Genomic DNA, 19,547 nt, shown 5'->3' on the forward strand with positions numbered 1-19,547 from the left:
GAGGTCTCTAGGGCCTTTTAATTAGTAAAGGGAGGCCGCTAGGGCCTTTTAATTAGTAAAGGGAGGCCGCTAGGGCCTTTTAATTAGTAAAAGGAGGTCTCTAGGGCCTTTTAATTAGTAAAGGGAGGCCGCTAGGGCCTTTTAATTAGTAAAGGGGGGCCGCTAGGGTCTTTTAATTAGTAAAGGGAGGCCGCTAGGGTCTTTTAATTAGTAAAGGGGGGCCTCTAGGGCCTTTTAATTAGTAAAGGGAGGCCTCTAGGGCCTTTTAATTAGTAAAGGGAGGCCGCTAGGGCCTTTTAATTAGTAAAGGGGGGCCGCTAGGGTCTTTTAATTAGTAAAGGGAGGCCGCTAGGGGCTTTTGATTAGTAAAGGGGGGCCTCTAGGGGCTTTTAATTAGTAAAGGGAGGCCGCTAGGGCCTTTTAATTAGTAAAGGGAGGCCGCTAGGGTCTTTTAATTAGTAAAGGGAGACCGCTAGGGGCTTTTGATTAGTAAAGGGGGGCCACTAGAGGTTTTTATTAGTAAAGTGAGGGCGCTAGGGGTTTTTAATTAGTAAAGGGAGGCCTTTTATGACTGTTTTAGTGTGATTTTGTGCTATTTTGGTTGGTGGTGTGCCCCAGGATTTTCTAAGTATAAAAAGTGTGCCGCGGCTCAAAAAATGTTGAAAATCACTGGACTAGAGGATAGCCTGTGGGCCGATGGTCGGACTGGAGAACGTTGTGGTGATCGTCTGGACCTTAAACGTCGGTCAGCCCGAACGACAAGAGTCATAGCTTCATTCAGAGTCCCTGGTTCTGCATGGGCTAGTAACAGGTCACTAACACGGTCAGAGACGCCAGTCAAAAACTGATCCTTGAGGGTCAGATTATTCCACCTGAGTCCGTCATGTTCTGTCGGAAGGCAGCACAGTACTCCTCTGTTGTTTTACCTTGTCACAGAGATTGAATATGAGAGACAGCAAGAGCGCAATGGTCTGGTTTGTCATAGATCTGTCCAAGACCAGAAAAAAAAAGCGTCAACAGATGAGCAAAAAGGAGACTCAGAGGGGAAAGCAAAAAACCCAAGTTTTTCGTGTCACCACGCAGAAGAGAGATGACTACACCCACCCTCTGTGTCTCAGTGCCAGATGAGTGAGGCCGTAAAGAAAAATAAAGTTTACACCCCTCCCGGGACTCAGGGAGAGGATCCTGCACCAGCTGAGTCAAGGTCTGAACCTGGGAGACCACTGCTGACAAAGGCTCCATAGGAGGAGTAAAAGTCGCTGGTCGAATCCAAGATGCAGACCAGTTATGGGCAAGTGTTTGTTTCTGTTCGGAAAACTCACGTCTGGAATACTGTACACAAAACTACCACAGAGACTTAATGCAGGCTGACAGAACGGAGCATGAGGGCGAACTAACCCTGTGCTGATCTACCAACAAGGCAGAAACCCCCTTGAAGGTAGGGAGCCTCTGCCGCAGGAACCTCCTATCTACCCTGCAAGGCCCCGGGAGGTGAGAGAACCCAATTAGGTCTGTCAGCCGTTGTCAGGTGATACGGACAGAAAAACTGCTGTGTAGGATAGTATTCAGACAGAGGGAAAAAAAAGGACGAACAAGGATGAAACAAGCGGGGTTCAAGACAGCTTAAGAAACTAAAGCAGACACGAGGAAAGAGAACTAAAGATGTACAGACACTGAACATAGAAGGGTAAGCAAAACCGCCGGGTCACACCAGAGGGTACGTCAAGGTCAAACCACTAGACGAGGGAGAGTAACCTAACTGGTGAATACAATACCAGGGTGAAGCAAACAATGCTACAGGAGACCAGGAATCCAGCAGATGTAGGTTCCAGAAGGACAAACACTGCACAGGTGGAAGGTCCAGATCCAATTTATGCAGCCTGAGATCTGCCCCCAGAATCCCATAGGAGCAGGAACCCAGGCTGATTCAGAAGACCGACATCTTTAAATTCCCTAAGGTGCATGCGCCTTGGATGCCCGCTGCCCCGCGCATGCAGCAGGGGTAACTCGCTGCAGACCCAGCGTGGAGGCGCGCAGAAACTCGGGGAGGGCCGCTAGCATTGTCAGCATGCAGTATAGAAGGACCAGAAGACGCGGTGTCCCTTCCAGCAGATATGACATGTCCTCTCACGTTGTCCTGCTTCCTCCTCTTGTCTGCTGTTGTTGTCCTCTCACGTTGCCGTGCTCCCTCCTCTTGGCTGGTGTTGTCTCTCTCACGTTGTCCTGCTTCCTCCTCTTGTCTGCTGTTGTTGTCCTCTCACGTTGCCCTGCTTCCTCCTCTTGGCTGTTGTTGTCCTCTCACGTTGCCCTGTTTCCTTCTCTTGGCTGGTGTTGTCCTCTCACGTTGCCCTGCTTCCTCCTCTTGGCTGTTGTTGTCCTCTCACGTTGCCCTGTTTCCTTCTCTTGGCTGTTGTTGTCTCTCTCACGTTGCCCTGCTTCCTCCTCTTGGCTGTTGTTGTCCTCTCACGTTGCCCTGTTTCCTTCTCTTGGCTGTTGTTGTCTCTCTCACGTTGCCCTGCTTCCTCCTCTTGGCTGTTGTTGTCCTCTCACGCTGTCCTGCTTCCTCCTCTTGGCTGGTGTTGTCCTCTCACGTTGTCCTGCTCCCTCCTCTTGGCTGTTGTTGTCCTCTCACGCTGTCCTGCTTCCTCCTCTTGTCTGCTGTTGTTGTCCTCTCACGTTGCCCTGCTTCCTCCTCTTGGCTGTTGTTGTCCTCTCACGTTGCCCTGCTTCCTCCTCTTGGCTGGTGTTGTCCTCTCACGTTGCCCTGTTTCCTTCTCTTGGCTGTTGTTGTCTCTCTCACGTTGCCCTGCTTCCTCCTCTTGGCTGTTGTTGTCCTCTCACGTTGCCCTGTTTCCTTCTCTTGGCTGTTGTTGTCTCTCTCACGTTGCCCTGCTTCCTCCTCTTGGCTGTTGTTGTCCTCTCACGCTGTCCTGCTTCCTCCTCTTGGCTGGTGTTGTCCTCTCACGTTGTCCTGCTCCCTCCTCTTGGCTGTTGTTGTCTCTCTCATGTTGTCCTGCTTCCTCCTCTTGGCTGTTGTTGTCCTCTCACGTTGCCCTGCTTCCTCCTCTTGGCTGCTGTTGTTGTCCTCTCACGTTGTCCTGCTTCCTCTTCTTGGTTGGTGTTGTCCTCTCACGTTGCCCTGCTTCCTCCTCTTGGCTGTTGTTGTCCTCTCTCGTTGCCCTGCTTCCTCCTGTTGGCTGGTGTTGTCCTCTCACGTTGCCCTGCTTCCTCCTCTTGGTTGTTGTTGCCTCTCACGTTGTCCTGCTTCCTCCTCTTGGTTGTTGTTGCCTCTCACGTTGTCCTGCTTCCTCCTCTTGGCTGTTGTTGTCCTCTCACATTGCCCTGCTTCCTCCTCTTGGTTGGTGTTGTCCCCTCACGTTGCCCTGCTTCCTCCTCTTGGCTGTTGTTGTCCTCTCGCGTTGCCCTGCTTCCTCCTCTTGGCTGTTGTTGTCCTCTCGCGTTGCCCTGCTTCCTCCTCTTGGCTGGTGTTGTCCTGCTTCCTCCTCTTGGCTGCTGTTGTTGTCCTCTCACGTTGTCCTGCTTCCTCCTCTTGGCTGGTGTTGTCCTGCTTCCTCCTCTTGGCTGGTGTTGTCCTCTCACGTTGCCCTGCTTCCTCCTCTTGGCTGTTGTTGTCCTCTCACATTGCCCTGCTTCCTCCTCTTGGCTGTTGTTGTCCTCTCACGTTGCCCTGCTTCCTCCTCTTGTTTGTTGTTGTCCTCTCACATTGCCCTGCTTCCTCCTCTTGGTTGGTGTTGTCCCCTCACGTTGTCCTGCTTCCTCCTCTTGGCTGTTGTTGTCCTCTCGCGTTGCCCTGCTTCCTCCTCTTGGCTGTTGTTGTCCTCTCACATTGCCCTGCTTCCTCCTCTTGGCTGTTGTCATCCTCTCACGTTGCCCTGCTTCCTCCTCTTGGCTGGTGTTGTCCTGCTTCCTCCTCTTGGCTGCTGTTGTTGTCCTCTCACGTTGCCCTGCTTCCTCCTCTTGGCTGTTGTTGTCCTCTCACGCTGTCCTGCTTCCTCCTCTTGGCTGTTGTTGTCTCTCTCACGTTGCCCTGCTTCCTCCTCTTGGCTGTTGTTGTCCTCTCACGTTGCCCTGCTTCCTCCTCTTGGCTGTTGTTGTCCTCTCACGTTGCCCTGCTTCCTTCTCTTGGCTGTTGTTGTCCTGCTTCCTCCTCTTGGCTGTTGTTGTCCTGCTTCCTCCTCTTGGCTGTTGTTGTCTCTCTCACGTTGCCCTGCTTCCTCCTCTTTGCTGTTGTTGTCCTCTCACGTTGCCCTGCTTCCTCCTCTTGGCTGGTGTTGTCCTCTCACGTTGCCCTGCTTCCTTCTCTTGGCTGTTGTTGTCCTGCTTCCTCCTCTTGGTTGCTGTTGTTGTCCTCTCACGTTGTCCTGCTTCCTCCTCTTGGCTGTTGTTGTCCTCTCACATTGTCCTGCTTCCTCCTCTTGGCTGTTGTTGTCCTCTCACGTTGTCCTGCTTCCTCCTCTTGGCTGTTGTCTCTCTCACGTTGCTCTGCTTCCTCCTCTTGGCTGGTGTTGTCCTCTCACGTTGCTCTGCTTCCTCCTCTTGGCTGGTGTTGTCCTCTCACGTTGCCCTGCTTCCTCCTCTTGGCTGTTGTTGTCCTCTCATGTTGCCCTGCTTCCTTCTCTTGGCTGTTGTTGTCCTCTCACGTTGTGGACCAGTGGTTTGGTGTCCCAAATGACCCTTTATTTGTTGCTTTTTGCCTGCATCAAACCCATACACTTATCTCAGCCAGGGACGCTCCACACTATGCTTAGTGTAGCCATGAGGCAAAATGGTTCGTCAGAGGGAATCTTGAGCTGCTTTAACTCCTCCAAGTCATTCAGTGTTCCTGCCATTTATATGTAAGTGGTTTATGCTTGGGGAGAAGGGGGATCTGTGAGGTCCAGAACTTTCTATATAAATCCATCAGCGTTAGGCTTTGTACAGATTGTTGATATAAATTCTGGCCTCTACCTATTGCTATGGAATAATTGCTGTGTCTGTGGTAGTCGTACATGTAGATTCATTCTGATCCATCTACTGGTTTTATCTGGTCCAATCTCTGGCTCCTGGGATTGTTCTCAGCTTTATCTTTATGACCATTGTCCATATCCCTGTATAATCTCACATGTATATTATATCTGTACATCCAGCACTGATCTATATACTATAAAGTCCTACAAATTTCTTATTAGGTGACGATCTGCCGGGAGAAATCCTACTGGATGAGGAAGGACACAACCTACCCCTAGATCTGAGAGGTAAGTGCACTGTTAGGTCTGCTCTCAAGTCAACCATTACAGACTCGTATTGGATAGAAGTCTAATTCTTAAATATTTCTCGTCCCAGTAGCTATTAGTTATAGTGATGGCCCCCAGTAGCTATTATTCACAGTGATACCCACTGTAGCCACAATAAAACCCCCAGTAGCCAATAGTCATAGCGATCCCCACAAAAATGACCCCAGTAGCCAGTAGTCACAGTGTTTGACCTTTATAGTTAGTGATGGCCCCCAGTAGCCAATAGCTACAGGGATGGCCCCCAGTAGCCAATAGCCACAGGGATGGCCATTCGCATGTGTTTGTATACAAACAGATATGTAATTGTCCTTGGACCACCCAGTGCATTTTAAATCCGTTACAAATCAGAATCCAAACGCTAACATGTGACACCACCCTGAGGCCTCTTGATGTATCCGTTGGGCAAAGCAGTCGCCGGGCAAAACGTTGCCAAGTCCAACCTGGTGTAGTTTTGCGTAAAAACCATCAAACAAAAGTTTGCAGGCTTTTCAAAAGAATTTAGGTGCGCGCCTCTACAGCCCTTCAGGGCCACATGTCAAACTCCCTCCCCCCCAGCCTGTGAACCCTCTTTATATACCTGCAACCTGTTGCATGTTCAGTCTTGTTAAGGAGATCGCACTGGTTTCGGACGCCATCCTGACTTAAGAAATCCCAGAATAAGGGACTGTCCGCTGTCTTAGATACAGCGGCCATGTTCCCTGACCATTGTCAAGTTAATGTCATGATTCAAACCTCATTTTATGTAACCTGTTTGGCTAATACCCTGTGACATGTAATGAGAAGCCAGTCTGTCCTCGATGCTGCATGATATTAGGATTCTGGAGCCACTTATCTCCTGCTGGCAGAGGAAATTAGTATAAACAATATCTGGGAAAAGGTCCCTGAGAACTGAGCACAATTAATTAACTTTTTGTAGAATGTATTAGAGGGCGGCTGTAGTACATTTATACTAAGCCTATAGCATCCAAGCCCCTTATCTCCTCGTCACGCCACCAATGCTGACTCTTCTGTCTTTTTATACATGCAGCTGTGATTAAACAGGAGAAGATCTTTACATACACTAAGAGACTGACGTGTGTCTTGATTTTATGTTCAAGCCCCGGGGCAGTCATGAAATATTTAATTTGGAGTCACTGTACAACATGAAAGGTGTTTAGGCCTAGATAAAAATAAAGGTTAAATACTGATTCCTGGAAGTAAAACAGTCTGGCAGATAACAAGCTTCAGGCCCCTTCACACGTCTCTTGTTCTTGTGTTTTAATTCCACGTGAGAAGGCAAAAGGGAGGGGCTCATTCCAGAACAAAAGCGTTTCAGTAGAAACACATATGTGTTCTGGCAAAGCCCCCCCTTTTGTGGTTTCCAATGCAGTTAAAACGCATCAAAATAACTAAGTGTGAATGGGCCAGTATTCTGCAGGACTGTTGTACACGTCCCCAATCACTTCTATGGACTCATGCACATGGCTGTGAATTTCATAGCCCTGTGTATGAGGCGACTGCCTGAGCTGCAAATGACAGAGCAGGTCCTAACCATGTTCGCAGTTCAGGCTATTATTATGTACTTACATCCCAATGTCAAACAATGTCCAAACAACGATCCATGGGACCATTATTTTCATCCCAAGAACTGCACAAGTGTATTATCCAGGAAGCCTGAGGCTGCCTTCACATTTTGGGGCTCATCTACTACGGGTCGCGCTGTACACTTTGGTTGGACAATGCACATACTTCGTGGCTAAAACATCTTGCACAGGTATTTAAGAAGTGTCTGCCCTGGGGATCGCGGTGCATGCGACCCTTGTGTGATGCAGCTGCACTAGTCTCCATGCGACACAACTTAGGGGGCGGGCTGTCAGACGTTCCGACTGATTCGGACCAAATGCCGTATTTAACTTTTAAATTGTGTTGCACTCCGTAAGTTAAAGATGAACCACAAAAAAGTTGCTGGACTCCGTCTGACCTGAGCGGGAAGCGACACATTCATGATATCAGCCGCACGATCTTGGTGATTAGTTGCATAGCTTATAGCCAGACAATGCACTTTCAGTGAACTCGAGTGACCTAGTAAGTAAATGTGCCCCATTATGTTTTTTTTTTGTTGCATTCTGTTGGGTTACAATGCAATTAGAGGTTTGTGTGTCTTTCAAAAAGGCAACATATCAATGTTGTGTTTTTGCTTTAATTTTGTATTTTTAAAAGGCAAACCTCTAAATGCATCGCTACAAAATGGCAAAACGACATGCATTTAAATGGAAGAGAAACAGGATCCTCTTTCCCAATGCGTTGAAAACGCAACAAAAACACAATGGGGCTCATTTACTAAGGGCTTTGCACCACACTATAGTCCGGTGAAGTGTCTGCGCTGGGATTGTGGCGCAGGCAATCCTTTTGTGGTGCAGCTGCGCTGCTTCCATGTGACACAAATTAGGGGGCGTGGCATCAGACAGTCTGACTGATTTGGACTGAGCACCTTATTTGACTTTTAAATTTTGTTGCATGCTCTATGTTAAAGTCGCACCACAAAAAAGATGCTGAACTCTGTCGGACCTTAGCGGGGAAGCGACACATTGATAATTTCAGGCACACGATCTTAGTGAATCGCTGCATGCAGCATAATAGACGCACAATGCACTTTCAGTGAACTCGAGTGACCTGGTAAGTAAATGTGCCCCAATGTGTGAACACAGCCACAGGCTGCATTCACACCTTGCATTTGCATCACGTTTAGAAACACAATGAAAATATACATGGGGTGGTTTGCCTGTTTCATTGAAGCAGTAGCTGGGCCTCCCAAATATATTTTACTGGTGGACCCTAGGCTCCAACCCTGCAGCCACTTATCATCCCCTTTATTTTCTGTTGTTTCCATAGAAATCCAGAACCAGCACAAGAAACATTTATATGAGAAAACTGAGAATCTGATAGAGAATAAACCTCCGAGATGTAACCAGGAGGAGGAGAGTTTTCCCTTCTGCACACGTTATGTGACCCTCATCATTGTCTCCACTCATCACTTTAGGGAACGCTCTGAGAATGAGCTCATAGCGACCGGGGCAAGACATGAGGAATATGTAAAGAAGAAACATCATGAATTACAACGTATTTCCCCCAACAAGATGTTCCGCTGGTGCCACCGGTCCAGACTGGTACCACATATGGTGCTGGTGAGCGGAGTGCCCGGGGTAGGGAAGACCACGCTGATGCAGAAGATTGTCTATGACTGGGTGAAGGGCGATCTCTATCAAAGATTCTCTTTTGTCTTCTTCTTCAAATTCCGTGAACTGAACAGATGGGATAAGGTTAGTCTGGAGACCCTGATCCTTCATCATTACCCATATCTGTGGCAGCAGCTCGGGAACATCCTACAAGATCCAGAGAAACTTCTCTTTATATTTGATGGATTAGATGAAAGCAATCAGACAATGGATTTCACATCCCGTCACTTGTGCTCCGACCCTAAACAGCCGGAACGTTGTGGTCACATTGTGGTCAGTTTGGTGAGAAAGTCTCTTCTTAATGGTTGTTCTGTTCTGATGACCAGTCGCCCGACCAGACTGGCATCAATAGATTGTAGGGATTTCCAGCGAATGGTAGAAATCAGTGGATTCTTCACAGAAGAAAGAAAGATTTACTTTGACAATTTCTTCCGTGACCCTGAACTGGCAGAAAAGGCTTTTACCTATGTGAGGCAGAATGACACATTGTACACGTTCTGTTACCTCCCGTCCTACTGCTGGATCATCTGTACAGTATTATCCAGGAGCTTCCAGACCACAAGTAGTGACCAGCAGGTCTCATTATTACCCAGAACCGTGACCCAGCTCTTTGCCATATTTGTCGCCAACATCCTGTCCAATCACAGCCTGGAGAAAAGTGGCGCCCAGAAGCTCCTGCAGTCCATCGGATGGATGGCAGAACATGGGGTCATGAATCACACGATTATATTTGATGATCGGGATCTGGAATCTTTCCATGTGGACAATAAGTCAAAGCTCTTATCAAGTTTCCTGATGGAATCGGAGGAACCTGTGTCCTATTCCTTCTTACATCTCACTGTCCAGGAATTCTTCTCTGCCTTTGTGCATTATGCCGATTATTCTCCTGAGAAGTTACAGGAATCACTAGAAGAAGCCAAATCCTATCCTGATGGACGAGGTGAGATGTTCCTCCGCTTCCTGTGTGGTCTATCAGATGCCACCACCAGGTCACTACTAACCGGATACCTGGACACACCAGCAGTTCAGGCCTCCAGAGACGTCATCACTTGGCTGAAGAACTTCATTACAGGAGGAGGAGGAGAAGAAGAGAGGCTGGAGGAAAGTGAATATATATCATTTTAGGCACTAGATAGCACTTGTTTCACTTTGTATCATTTTAGGCACTAGATAGCACTTGTTTCACTTTGTATCATTTTAGGCACTCAGGTACTTTGTTGCTGTTTTCCTTTTGTATCATAAAAGAAACATGCTACTATTGGGCCCAGTACAATCAGTACCTCTTGTTACATGCTTCTTGTTGGGCTGTGTTTACAGGTGTGTTTTTAGGATTTATACTATATTTTCCCATGCGTGCATTCTAGATAATAGCATGCTTGATAATGTCTTTATGGAAAAGGTGAAACGTTGCTGTTTGATGGTGGAATAAAAATCTACTATTTTTCCTTGGAGTGCTGCTTCCTCACTTGCTACAGCTGAATGGGGTTTGTGTCAGAACCTTTTTTAAGACCTGCACCCGCTTTACCTCTACATGTTGCCGCTCTACATCATTTGTTTTCTATCTTACACATCTATTACCACTTAGTTTACATCATGCCATATGCAATCATTTTTTGAAGGCAACAAGTCAAAATTATTACACGGATGATGAAGAATCTTTGACCATATCAGAAACTACAATTTCTTCTTTACAGGTAAATGAAAACATTTTTGAGTAATTTGTCATGTAAGTTTGATTATTAAATTAACTAAATGTCTATTCTTTTAACTACATCTTCAAGCTGTCTCAGCAAGGGGAATCAAGCGAGGAAGACCCTGGCCACGGTCCAGAATATGATGCGGTAATTGATATTTATGCTTCTTCATATGATGCTAGAGTTTAAAGGGGTTTTTTCCACGATTCAAAGTTAGGCCCTATCCACAGGATCGAGCCTAACTTGCTGATCCTGTGGATCGGACCTAACTCGATTTGTGGGAAAACCCCTTTAATAGCAGATTGTTAGATTCATAGCTCATTTTACTGAACAAGAAGCACACAATTTCATCTACTGTGCAGTGGTAGTGCTGGGCTATAGCAGGTTAGTGCCCATTTATTGAGATGGCTGCTGAGCTACAATACACATAGGAAAGGCCAATCTGCTTCCTGCACAAAAGCTGTTAAATTAGCAGATTAAAGGGGCTATGTGAGACACCACTACCCCCCAAAATTAATGCCATGCGTAGTGCATGTGCAGTGTGTGTTAAGTTTATGTGCATTGTGTACAGATTGGGGGTCATTTACTAAAGGCCCGAATTTTACCGTTTAGCGCAGATTTTCCCTGAATTGCCCCGGGTTTTCGGCGCACGCGATCGGATTGTGGCGCATCGGCGCCGGCATGCACGCGACAGAAATCGGGGGTCGTGGCCGTCGGAAAACCTGTCGGATTCGAAAAAACCGCCATATTTTTTTTAAAAAATGTGTCGCTTGACATGCAGTTACCTGCACCCAGGCTAGCTTGGTGAACTTCAGTGAACTCCGACGGACTTCAGCGCAGCAGCGACACCTGGTGGACAATCGGGCGCACTACCTTAGTGAATCGCCGGAAGACACGAACCAGCATCGGAGAACCCGTCGCTGGATCGCGAATGGACCAGGTGAGTAAATCTGCAGTGTATAGTATGTGTGTACAGAGTATGTGCAATATGTACAGAATATTTGCAGTGTGTACTGAGTGTATAATGTAGGTTCAGTGTGTGCTAAGTGTATGTGCAGTGTGTGCTGAGTTTATAGTATATGTACTGAGTTTATAGTATATGTGCAGTATGTACTGAGTTTATAGTATATGTGCAGTATGTACGGAGTTTATAGTATATGTGCAGTGTGTACTGAGCGCAGTGTATGCTAGGTGTGTGTGCAGTGTGTACTGAGTGTATAGTGTATGCGCAGTGTGTACTGAGTGTATGCGCAGTGTGTACTGAGTGTATGCGCAGTGTGTACTGAGTGTATGCGCAGTGTGTGCTAAGTGTATGTGCAGTGTGTACTGAGTGTATGTGCAGTGTGTGCTAAGTGTATGTGCAGTGTGTACTGAGTGTATAGTGTATGTGCAGTGTATGCTAAGTGTTGGTTCAGTGTGTACTGAGTGTATAGTGTATGTGCAGTGTGTATCGAGTGTATAGTGTGTGTGGAGTGTGTATTGAGTGTACGGTGTATGTGCAGTGTGTACTGATTGTATAGTGTATGTGCAGTGTATGCTAAGTGTGTGTTCAGTGTGTACTGAGTGTATAGAGTGTGTTCAGTGTGTACTGAGTGTATAGAGTGTGTTCAGTGTGTACTGAGTGTACAGTGTGTGTGCAGTGTGTACTGAGTGTACGGTGTATGTGCAGTGTGTACTGAGTGTACGGTGTATGTGCAGTGTGTACTGAGTGTACGGTGTATGTGCAGTGTGTACTGTGTGTACGGTGTATGTGCAGTGTGTACTGAGTGTATAGTGTATGTGCAATGTATGCTAAGTGTGTGTTCAGTGTGTACTGAGTGTATAGTGTGTGTGTAGTGTGTACTGAGTGTACAGTGTATGTGCAGTGTGTACTGAGTGTATAGTGTATGTGCAATGTATGCTAAGTGTGTGTTCAGTGTGTACTGAGTGTATAGTGTGTGTGTAGTGTGTACTGAGTGTACAGTGTATGTGCAGTGTGTACACACTGCAGTGAGTACACACTGCACATACACCGCACACTCAATGCACACTGCCCATACACCGCACACTCAATGCACACTGCCCATACACCGCACACTCAATGCACACTGCCCATACACCGCACACTGGGTAACCACTGCCCATACACCGCACACTCAGTGCACACTGCCCATACACCGTACACTGGGTAACCACTGCCCATACACCGTGCACTGGGTAACCACTGCACATACACCGTGCACTGGGTAACCACTGCACATACACCGTGCACTGGGTAACCACTGCACATACACCGTACACTGGGTAACCACTGCACATACACCGTGCACTCAGCACACTCTGCACATACACTGTACACTGGGTAACCACTGCCCATACACCGTGCACTGGGTAACCACTGCCCATACACCGTACACTGGGTAACCACTGCCCATACACCGTGCACTGGGTAACCACTGCACATACACCGTACACTGGGTAACCACTGCACATACACCGTACACTGGGTAACCACTGCACATACACCGTGCACTGGGTAACCACTGCACATACACCATACACTCAGCACACTCTGCACATACACTGTGCACTAAGTGTACGGTGTATGTGCAGTGTGTATTGAATGTACGGTGTATGTGCAGTGTGTATTGAGTGTACGGTGTATGTGCAGTGTGTACTGAGTGTATAGTGTATGTGCAGTGTGTATCGAGTGTATAGTGTGTGTGCAGTGTGTACAGAGTGTACGGTGTATGTGCAGTGTGTACAGAGTGTACGGTGTATGTGCAGTGTGTGCTAAGTGTATGCGCAGTGTGTACTGAGTGTATAGTGTATGCGCAGTGTGTACTGAGTGTATAGTGTATGCGCAGTGTGTACTGAGTGTATGCGCAGTGTGTACTGAGTATATGCTCAGTGTGTACTGAGTGTAAGCGCAGTGTGTACTGAGTGTAAGCGCAGTGTGTACTGAGTGTAAGCGCAGTGTGTACTGAGTGTAAGCGCAGTGTGTACTGAGTGTAAGCGCAGTGTGTACTGAGTGTAAGCGCAGTGTGTACTGAGTGTAAGCGCAGTGTGTACTGAGTGTAAGCGCAGTGTGTACTGAGTGTAAGCGCAGTGTGTACTGAGTGTAAGCGCAGTGTGTACTGAGTGTAAGCGCAGTGTGTACTGAGTGTAAGCGCAGTGTGTACTGAGTGTAAGCGCAGTGTGTACTGAGTGTATGCGCAGTGTGTACTGAGTGTAAGCGCAGTGTGTACTGAGTGTAAGCGCAGTGTGTACTGAGTGTAAGCGCAGTGTGTACTGAGTGTAAGCGCAGTGTGTACTGAGTGTAAGCGCAGTGTGTACTGAGTGTAAGCGCAGTGTGTACTGAGTGTAAGCGCAGTGTGTACTGAGTGTAAGCGCAGTGTGTACTGAGTGTAAGCGCAGTGTGTACTGAGTGTAAGCGCAGTGTGTACTGAGTGTAAGCGCAGTGTGTACTGAGTGTAAGCGCAGTGTGTACTGAGTGTAAGCGCAGTGTGTACTGAGTGTAAGCGCAGTGTGTACTGAGTGTAAGCGCAGTGTGTACTGAGTGTAAGCGCAGTGTGTACTGAGTGTAAGCGCAGTGTGTACTGAGTGTAAGCGCAGTGTGTACTGAGTGTAAGCGCAGTGTGTACTGAGTGTAAGCGCAGTGTGTACTGAGTGTAAGCGCAGTGTGTACTGAGTGTATGCGCAGTGTGTACTGAGTGTATGTGCAGTGTGTACTGAGTGTATAGTGTATGTGCAGTGTATGCTAAGTGTTGGTTCAGTGTGTACTGAGTGTATAGTGTATGTGCAGTGTGTATCGAGTGTATAGTGTGTGTGCAGTGTGTATCGAGTGTATAGTGTGTGTGGAGTGTGTACTGAGTGTATAGTGTGTGTGTAGTGTGTACTGAGTGTACAGTGTATGTGCAGTGTGTACACACTGCAGTGAGTACACACTGCACATACACCGCACACTCAATGCACACTGCCCATACACCGCACACTCAATGCACACTGCCCATACACCGTACACTGGGTAACCACTGCCCATACACCGCACACTCAGTGCACACTGCCCATACACCGTGCACTGGGTAACCACTGCCCATACACTGCCCATATTTGTAATACTGGAAATGTAATACTCCTCCTCGGCTAAAAATACTCCCCAAAAATAGGAGTATTATTACCTTTCTGGGAAAATTGTCTCTTCATATGGGAGAAAGATGCCTTATTGGCTTGTAATGTTCTTAGACCAGGTTGCAACACAACCTGATTGTGGAGCATAAAATTTCAAACTAACAATTTTTATTAGGCAGATGTTTAGAAGCCAGTACAAACATCACAACAGTGATCATCTACACCATGAACTCACACTTTCATTTTACCCACAGAACCCTGTGTATGACTGGCAGTTGATCCTCAAAGCTACAGGGCTACAATTTAAATGATAATAAAAATCTATTTTTAATTTTTATTTATTTGTCTTTTTTAGGAACTACAGTGGCTAATATCAAGTCTATGTGATACACCTGACCAAGGGGATTCAGATAATGGACATTGCTTCCAAAATGATCCTCGTTGGGGCCCTGGGGAAGAAAGACCAGAACCAGAGGGGGATCCTGAAGGAAGACTTCTTGGCACAGCCTGGTGTTCCTGTACCCTTTGTCACACTATGCCAAGTGTATCTGAAAGTTTTTGTTGCAAAGAATCTGAGGAATTACACGAACTTCCATGTGTAAATGAAAAATGTATTACTGAAAATGCTGGCTTCATAGAGCAGTGTACTTTAAAAGAACACTTGCAAAGGTTTATCACCTTCCTCAGACCCCAACATCGCCATTATTATGACATAAATGATAACCGGTAAGTAATTATTATGGAATAAAATTATTTGTAGTTCTTTCAATATATGTTATGCTTATTATTTGATGTTTTAATACAATTTAATATTTTAACTTTTATTCTTCCACACAGAGCATTGCGTCTGGCCTCATATCGCTGTTTCACCATGTGGGTACATGGCATTTTGGGGAAACATAACAGAGTCCCTATTCCAGCATGTGTCATATGCAAAATCAGAGACCTTTACCCAGATCCAAATGGACAATACACAGGTTTCCAATATTACTTTGATGTTAATCCAGATTTATTTGATATGGACCTAAACTTCTGAGGCTGGTTTGATATGTTTTTGCATGACACTTTTATGTTAAAATTTTTAAATAAAATGTGTTAAGATTCTACATAAGTTTCTGTTTATTTATTTTATAGTCTCTTCTATTTTATACTCTTGTGGTGTTTCCAATATATATTTTAACCTATAGTGTAATAATATGCAAATTTATATTTAAAAATATTCTAGACCATATTTTAGCTGTAATTGTTAGTGAAGGGTAACAATTGTGATAACAAAGTGTGCAATATTGTTTAATAATAAAACTTTATTACCGGGTTGTGATCGGATACATGTCACATAAATATTCAAACATTTAGTAAGAATAGTTTTGGTTTGACTGGCAATCACAAAGAGGGTACATTACACCACAGGTGGTTGTCCACTCCTATGCTCTGTCCATTCAAAGGAAATCTACCATCAAAATCCATCATGATAAAATAAAGTGCACTTACTCATAGATCCAGGCACAGGGACTGTGGTAATCTTCCATCTAAAATGAACTTTTATATTTATGCCAACGATAGATGGGGATTTTTACAGAGCTCCTCCATGCTGTAGCTCCACAGGCTGTCACACTATAATATAATCCCTCAGCACTTCCCCCTTCCTTTGCCTGATGTAATATCACACAGTAGGAGGAGGGAAGTGCTCATTCACAGTGTAACAGCCTGTAAAGCTACAGCACAGAGGTTCTCTGGTAACTCCCGCAGGGACACTTATAGCTCATAATTATAAAAGTTGATATTAGAAGGTAGGAGACCACAGATAACAAATATAAGATGATTACCACAGTCACAGTGCCTGGATCTATGAGTAAGTGTTCCTGGTATATCATGATTAATTTTGATGGTAGATTTCCTTGTAAACGGAATGAGAGAAAATAGTTGACCTCTAAAAATCTGTAGATAGTGTATAAGTTTAGCAAAGCTGACACAATAGTCCTCAATAATTAGGAATATGTCACAGGCAACATTGTTTTAAAGGTCGACCGCTATATATTTTAAATAATAGTAAACAATTGAAAAAACATTTAGTACACTGGTATATAACAAGACAAAACCTAAATGTAGAACATAAAAATTGTGTCTGCACATAATTACAACCCAAGTGCAGGTGATAATAGTAAACTTTGCAATATATTTTGTAAAGGAAAAAATGTTCCAATTTTTGTGCCCCTTTCTTCTCCCATAGTGAGCATCTTAGTGAGTATCTTATAGCCTTCTCAACTCTGTTGACATAAACAATGACAAGAGGCAAAAGAACCACTTCCATTCCTTGAGAACATATGTATATGTCAGTGTATATGCACATTTTACAAGCATCATAGCAGTCTTCTCTCAACTCTGCAGCAGACTGGAGTGACAGTGGACCCTGCTCCCTCTGGATGGAGCAACGCCACCAACCAGCGGCACTCCTTAACCTGACAAACCTCCTGCACCATTAACAAGTGGGCAGCCCTCCCCTCTGCCCCGTAACCAGCAAAAATGGGGTAGAGAAGATGACCAGGGGCCACAAACTGGCCGCACAATGACTGCCCTCTAAGGAACGCCAAGTTGGTCATGTCGCATAATAATTTACGCCTATCAATGGACTCACACCACCTACAGTCCCCACACGTACCATCAATTAAAATGGACTAAACAAGCGCAATGCCCCCTCCACCAAACCTCGCAACCAACTGGAACCAATACCACCAGAAACATTATCTGAATGGGAGCACCAATGACCAAAAGTGACTGTGAACACCGATGCCACAACAAAAGCGCCAGCACAGGCCTTACGTCCACCCAAACCCCAGGCATCATTGAAGTGTTAAACCTCAAGTGCACTAGGGCACCATAACCTGGCTGCACACGGCACCTGATTCTGACTCTGGAATGTAAGTTCTTGTACCAGAAAGCCCAGAACTATCACCTCTGCACCCCCCCCCCCCCCCGCCCTATCCCAAATCTTCCATGCCTCCCCACCACCACGGTAACGTATCGCCCTGTATGGGAGTGATGCACTTTATCTATGAGCTCATGGTTGACAGCCAGCTTGATGCGCTGTCAACAGATGCGCAGGATGCGCAGGAGCAACAGACAGATGTAAGTTACAACAAGTATTGCCTTACGATCATATATGTCAATATTGTATGTATGTAACTAAGACCCTAAGCAAGAAGCAAATTAAATGTAGTCTTGCCATCCCAATGTAACGTGTATGTTACTGAACCTGTAGCCCTATCTGTTTGTAACAATTTGCCTGAACACTGTGTATAAAAGATAAACATTTGTATCGTATTGTATTATTAACCACTATAAATAAAGAGCAAACCGAAAATGTTAAATTAAACTTACATGTGAAAAAGTCTTATAAGGTACACACACTTATCCTACCCCTTACTGGAGTGGGGAGGGAATGGCAGGTCCCACTACCTGCCTACCCACCATTCCAAAAAAATAGGCCCCAATAGGTTGTTACTAAAGACCTCAACCAGTTAGGTTTCCTGAGGCTAAACAGATTGCCTGTTTTTTTTTCATCTTCGCAGATAAACACCCCATCCAGTATTATAAGATGAACACCCCATGCCATCTCCTAACGATGACTTCTAAAAACATATAAATCTATTACAACACATAAAATATATAATTTACACTATAATTATCATACAACAATAAATATATTAAAAACTATCATTGCATACAATAAAACAATTTAAAACCGTGATTTAAATTTTTGAATAAGCTCCTCTTTGCATGGCTTCTCCACTGGAGCAATATTTACAGGAAGAATTCCCCTTGCTGATTCCCAATGAAATAGTTTCTCTCCTGCCACAGCACCTAGGACATCATTGAGGATAGGTTTTAAAAATTCATTCGATTTTGGCTCGTATAATTTTTTCACAACCCATGATCGCCTGGCCTTGGAGTACTCCACTCTATATTTCTCTTTTTCTTCTCCATCAAAGCCCCTTGCTGTGGCCTGCCTTCGTCCTACATTATAGTTGTGATCTAATGCGGAGAGCTCAGTTCGGGCAACCATTGAATCATGATTATAATGAATTCTTTTAGGCCTGTATTTTAATGTTGTACTGTGAAAGATTTCTAAATTTCCTGTGTGGCAGAAAAATGTTAGATGACGAATATCACGCAGGAGGGTTGGATTATCGATAACACTTTTCAATCTTTCATGGGGGAGAGAATTTATTTTTAACCATTTGGTATCCTCAGGAAGTTGATCATGGTGACATTTTGGGTATAATGCATTATTAGGCCACTCGTGAACATTAACCACATGGTATTTTGCAGACTGCCACTGGGCAACAAGCATATTAGGATCCTTATTGCAATGCTTCGCACACCACCATAGATGATTCTTGACCGGTGCAACCCAATTTGCCAGTTCGTGACAGTTTTTTAATTTTGAGGCACATAAAATTTTTTGGCCAACAGATTTAGCAACGTGCCAGATGTCAAACTGGTGCAAAATATGATTGTACTCTTCTCTTATTAATTTTCTTATTCCCATGTGACGATCGGTAGCCACAATCCTCACATTCACATTTTCAGATAGTAAGTCCTCTAAAGTTTTTTGGAAGGCAATTTTTTCAAGGCAAACAGATGTAATTGGTGGAATTATTTGTTGCACATTAAAACCCACAATTTTGTTGGATTTTGCCTCTATCAGGGTATAAGTGCAGTATTTTGCGCAAAAGCCTGGACTGTCTGCCTGGCCATCACCCACTAGGCAGATAGGTGTATTTCTCAAGCTTTCTATTACTTTAGATTTTTCTGTTAGCCAATGATGGTGTATGGTAGGGAATAGAAATCGTCTTTGATATCTATAATATGTTGAATGAGATATCATACTGATATTTAGAATATTAAAAAAATTGCTTACTTTTAAAAAACTTGACCCACTTAAAATAACAGCGCTAGCCAGGGCAACATTGCCAATAGGAAACCGGTTGGAACTCGGCTGGCTATGCCACAATGTTGATACATGTCCACTTGTGCAGCGAGCATCAATAATAAGCATTGAACCTATTTTTTTAAAATGCACATGTGTAAGGCTAGAATGGCAGGATTTTGTAAACTGGCAAGGAATCAGTGACAACAGTTTGTGCAAACTGCTTTTAAAGATTATAAATTTTGGTTCATTTGCCAGGTCAGGTGAATCATAGATGATTTCTTCAAACTTTCCTTCCTCCATC

General features: G+C 45.1%; 1 protein-coding gene across 1 annotated transcript in view; it reads left to right on the top strand.

The window, feature by feature from the left end:
* Positions 1 to 15,563, top strand: part of LOC140069225 (NACHT, LRR and PYD domains-containing protein 3-like) — a 185,768-nt gene extending 170,205 nt beyond the window's left edge. The window contains exons 4-8 of the mRNA XM_072114684.1: positions 5,190 to 5,255; positions 8,166 to 10,203; positions 10,291 to 10,350; positions 14,669 to 15,039; positions 15,151 to 15,563. Of these exons, the coding sequence (XP_071970785.1) occupies positions 5,190 to 5,255; positions 8,166 to 9,634 (1,535 nt within the window). The 3' untranslated portion in view covers positions 9,635 to 10,203; positions 10,291 to 10,350; positions 14,669 to 15,039; positions 15,151 to 15,563. The remainder of the gene's footprint in view (positions 1 to 5,189; positions 5,256 to 8,165; positions 10,204 to 10,290; positions 10,351 to 14,668; positions 15,040 to 15,150) is intronic.
* Positions 15,564 to 19,547: the final 3,984 nt, after the last annotated feature.

Source organism: Engystomops pustulosus, chromosome 7 (genome assembly GCF_040894005.1).
Source record: "Engystomops pustulosus chromosome 7, aEngPut4.maternal, whole genome shotgun sequence".
Lineage (NCBI taxonomy): Eukaryota > Metazoa > Chordata > Amphibia > Anura > Leptodactylidae > Engystomops > Engystomops pustulosus.